General features: G+C 40.2%; 1 protein-coding gene across 3 annotated transcripts in view; it reads right to left on the bottom strand.

Annotated features, from left to right (window-relative positions):
- The window catches only part of LDHC (lactate dehydrogenase C), a 63,930-nt gene that overhangs the window by 13,565 nt on the left and 45,804 nt on the right, over nucleotides 1-4,561 (bottom strand). For 2 of the 3 annotated variants that reach the window (XM_004369697.1, XM_012557047.1), the window contains one exon: nucleotides 1,930-2,103. In XM_004369697.1, coding sequence (XP_004369754.1) covers nucleotides 1,930-2,103 — 174 coding nt within the window. The remainder of the gene's footprint in view (nucleotides 1-1,929; nucleotides 2,104-4,561) is intronic. The other variant, XM_012557042.1, reaches the window with a different exon arrangement.

Below are 4,561 nucleotides of genomic sequence, written 5' to 3'. Positions count from 1 at the left end.
TTACTAACACAACTGCCACCCATCCTCCCTCATTAACATCACAGAGGCAGTATTTATAACATACAGGAAAATCACACAGTACCAGGAATCTTGGCCCAGCCAAACTGATATACACATTTTTGGGGGGACATAATTTAAACCATGACACATTGTTATGTGACCCTTGTTGCTCTCCCCATACTAGGACAGCACACTCCTCCTTTCCACTTCGGATTTCCTGGGTCCACTCAACCAGCTCCTGACCCTCTCTGCTTTCTCATCTCACCTCTGGACAGTAGCTGCCCATTTAGTCTCGTATCTACTTGAGCCAAGAAGCACACTCTTCACGAGTATCATTTTATGTCCCACAGTCCAGTCTGATCTTTGTCTGAAGAGCTGGCCTCGGGAACGGTTTTAGTTTTGGGCTAACAGAGAGTCTGGGAGCCATGTTTTCCAGGGTCCCTCCACTCTCAATCAAACCATTAAGTCTGGTCTTTTTACTAGAATTTGAGTTCTGCATCCCACGTTTCTCCTGCTCCGTCAGGGACTCTCATTGTTTTCCCTGTCAGGGCAGTGTTTGGTGGTAGCCGGGCACCATATAGTTCTTCTGGTCTCAGGCCGATGAAGTCTCTGGTATATGTGGCCCTCTTGGGCTAATACTCTCCTTGTGTTTATGGTGTTCTTCATTCTCCTTTACCCCAGGTGGGTCGGGAGCAATTGATGCATCTTAGATGGCCGCTCACTAGCTTTTAAGACCCCAGATGCCACTCACCAAAGTGGGATGCAGAACATTTTCTTAATAAACTTTGTTATGCCAATTGACCTAGATGTCTCCTGAAACCATGGTCCCCAGACCCCTGCCCCTGCTACTCTGTCCCTTGAAGTGCTTGGTTGTATTCAGGAAACTTCTTAGCTTTGGTTTAGTCCACTTTTGCTGACTTCCCCTGTAGTGTGTGCTGTCCTGGGGAAATTATTTTTAATGACCTTCAGTAGTAAAAGATGGGTTAGGACCATAACACAAGCTAGCAGAGTCAAACTAAGTCACTGGTCAAAGAAGTATCGGACCAAGTCAAATCAAAAGTATTACACTGTGGTTTTCGATGTATAGAAATGAGAAGGGCTCATTAAATGTTTTGAATAAATTAATTAATAATTTAATAAATGAACAAATGGTCCCTACTCTCAGTAGGTTTATTTCCACTATGGAAAGAGTTATGCATTTGACACAATTAGCAAACACTATAAGAATAGGGTTGCGATGAGTCAGAATAAACTCGATGGCAATGGGTTGGTTGGTTGGTATAAGTATAAAGGTCTAACTATGTAGTAAGATAAAATGTTTAGTTTAGAAAAGAAAGAGGTTAGTGTGGTCTGAAGTAATAGTTGAAATGTGGGTCTTCACACATTTATATGAAAAGTCCAGCGCAGACAAATCTATAGAGAAAAAAAAAGTAGATTGGTGGCTGTCTAGGGCTGGGTTAGGGGTGGGGCAGGAATGAGAAGCAACTGCTAATGGTATGGGGTTTCCTTTGCGGATGATGAAAATGTTCTGTAAGTACATTGTGGTGATGGTTGTACAACTCTGTAAATATACTAAAAAACAATGAATTGTACACTTTAAATGTGTGAATTTTATGGTATGTGAACTATATATTAATAAAGCTGTTAAAAAAAATCACAACAAAATTAAGTGTTCCAGATAAGGAAGAGAAATATACAGATTGACTTTTAAAACAGGTATATGCACTACAGACTATTTTATGAAAGACAGCTAAATCAATGACGCAAAAAGGTTGAAAGTAATGAAATAGAAAATGATACATCAGGGAAATACCAACAAAATGAAAGTTGTGCAGCTATATTAATATCAGAAAAAAATAGACTTCAAAGAAAGTAAGCATTATAAGAGATGAGAAAGGTGATTACATAATGATAATAGTTTATACTTACCACTAGAATCTCCATGTTCTCCAATAATCCAACCATGACAGCTTGTGGGATGGACACCCAATTTCTCCCCAACCAGGTAACGGAAACGGGCAGAGTCTAGATTACAACCACTTCCAATTACACGAGTGACAGGTAAGCCACTGAGCTTCCAGACCACATAAGTCAAAATATCCACTAGGAAGAAAAATTTCTAGTTAGAAAAAAATTCCCAGTAACTTTTTTTTTTTTTACAATTTTCTTTACTGAATGAACAGTTCAATTGTCCTGGATTCAGATACAAATTCATTACAGAGTTCAAAGGGAAGTAAATCAACAAAGAAATATGGATAATCTCTTTCATGTGGTTTAAAAAATGTTGTTATTCAGTATTAGAATTTTAAAACAAAACAAAAATCCTCTTTTGAGATGCCATATTTACCTATCTGTATATCTAACCATCAGTAGGGCAATTCTACCTCCTTAAAATCTTTTCTTAGGCTGGATTCTCTAGAGAAGCAAAACCAGTGAAGCATATATATATATATATGTATGTATATACACGCTACATACAAAAAGAGAGATTTATCTCAAGGAAATGGCTCAAACGGTTGTAGAGGCTGGCAAGTCTCAAATCTGTGGGTCAGGCATCAGGTGTCAGGCTGGAGGCTTCTCCTGACTCACGTAGCTGCAGGGTCTGACGAACCCAAGATCCACAGATCAGACCGCAGACTGCTGGCTCATGGCTGTGAAGGCTGATGAATCTAAAATCAGCAGGTAAGACAGCAGGCTTCTGTCCCAGAAGCTGGAATTCAGATGCTGATGAGCCAAATGGAGGATCCACAGCAGAGCAAAAGCCATCGAGCTTTGCCAGAAAGTCCACATATGTTGGATGCAGGCCACACCCCCAAGGAAACTCCCTTTTAACTGTTTGGATACTCACAGCAGATCACATCATGGAGATGATTACATTATATCAAATCTCATCATGGAGGTGATTACACCATTATACAACTGCCAAACTACATCATAACTGCCACACCACTGAGAATCATGGCCTAGCCAAGTTGACATACAACCTTAACCATCACAGTCCACCCCTTGTCAACTTGGCACATGTACACATCTCCTTAAACCATACATAATCTCTTAATAAAGACAATTAGAAAGTCATACTCTGCCTAACATAATACAACATGTGTACAACCGAAAATGCTCTAACCCTGTTTACATCTTATATTTTATAAGTGAAGAAAACAAAAATATTTGATGCACACATACAAGGAAGAAATACTCATATAACAATTACAGTCCTCATTTCTGCAACTAGTCTCATGGTGGTAACTAGTATTTAGAACTACCTTCTTCCATCACCCATTCCGTATTCCCATTGCCCACAGCAAGCACCTCAGCTGGTTGTGGTTCTTTGCCTCGTGTGGTGACACAAAAATTAATTCCTGAAGGGTCTGGGCGATTACTAGTCATGTCGGAATTGAGTTCCTGTAGTTTTCCACTGGCTTTAATCACTGTGTATGGTAGTACTAAGAGATGCCCTGAAGGACTGCCTGCATTCCAGACATACTCTTCCTTACCTCTATTATGTAATATCAGTCCAAATTCTTCTTGGTAATCAGGATTAATCACACTAGCCAATACGGTAACTCCCTTCTTTGCCTGTTGATCCAGAGACATAAAGAGCCCAAAGTGGCCAGGTGGCATTCTTAACTTCCAGTTTAATGGAATCAGTGATGTGTCTCCAGGTGGGAACATTCCTCCATTTGGAACTAAGACATCTAGACCCACAGAGCATATGATCACAGGGACAGAAAGCAAAAATTTTACGAGTTGCTTATGCACTGCTGGTGGGAATGCAAAATGGTAAAACCATTTTGGAAAACAATATGGTGCTTCCTTAGAAAGCTAGAAGTAATCCCACTCCTAGGAATATATCTTAGAGAAATACGAGCCGTCACACGAATAGACATATGCACACACATGTTTATTGCAGCATTGTTCACAATAGCAAATAGATGGACACAACCTAGATGCCCATCAACAGATGAATGGATAAACAAACTATGGTACATACACAATGGTGTACTACGCAACAATAAAGAACAGTGATGAATCTGCAAAGTATCTCACAACATGGATGAATCTGGGGAGCATTATGCTGAGTGAAATAAGTCAACCACAAAAGGGCAAATACAGTATGGGACCACTATTATAAAAACACATGAAAATGTTTACACACAAAAAGAAACAATCTTTGATGGTTACGAGGGAAGAGAGGAGTGGGGATGGAAAAACACTAAATAGACAATAGATAAGTGGTAACTTCCGTGAAGGGTAAGACAGTACACAATACTGGGAAGCCAGCACAACATGTACACGCAAGGTCATAGAAGCTCCATAGACTCATCCAAACTCCCTGAGTGGATGGGCTGAGGGCTATGGGGACCATGGTCTCGGGGAACATCTAGCTCAATTGGCATAACATAATTTATACAGACTATGTTCTATATTCTACTTTGGTGAGTAGAATCTGGGGGTCTTAAAAGCTTGTGATCGGCCATCTAAGATACTCCACTGGTCTCACCTCTTTGGGAGCAAGGGAGAATGAAGAAAACTAAAGACACAAGGGAAAGATTAGTCC

This window comes from Trichechus manatus, unplaced genomic scaffold (assembly GCF_000243295.1).
Source record: "Trichechus manatus latirostris isolate Lorelei unplaced genomic scaffold, TriManLat1.0 scaffold00006, whole genome shotgun sequence".
NCBI classification, from domain to species: Eukaryota; Metazoa; Chordata; class Mammalia; order Sirenia; family Trichechidae; genus Trichechus; species Trichechus manatus.
Note: the sequence above shows the minus strand (reverse complement) of the source record. Positions and strands in the feature narration are given on the sequence as shown.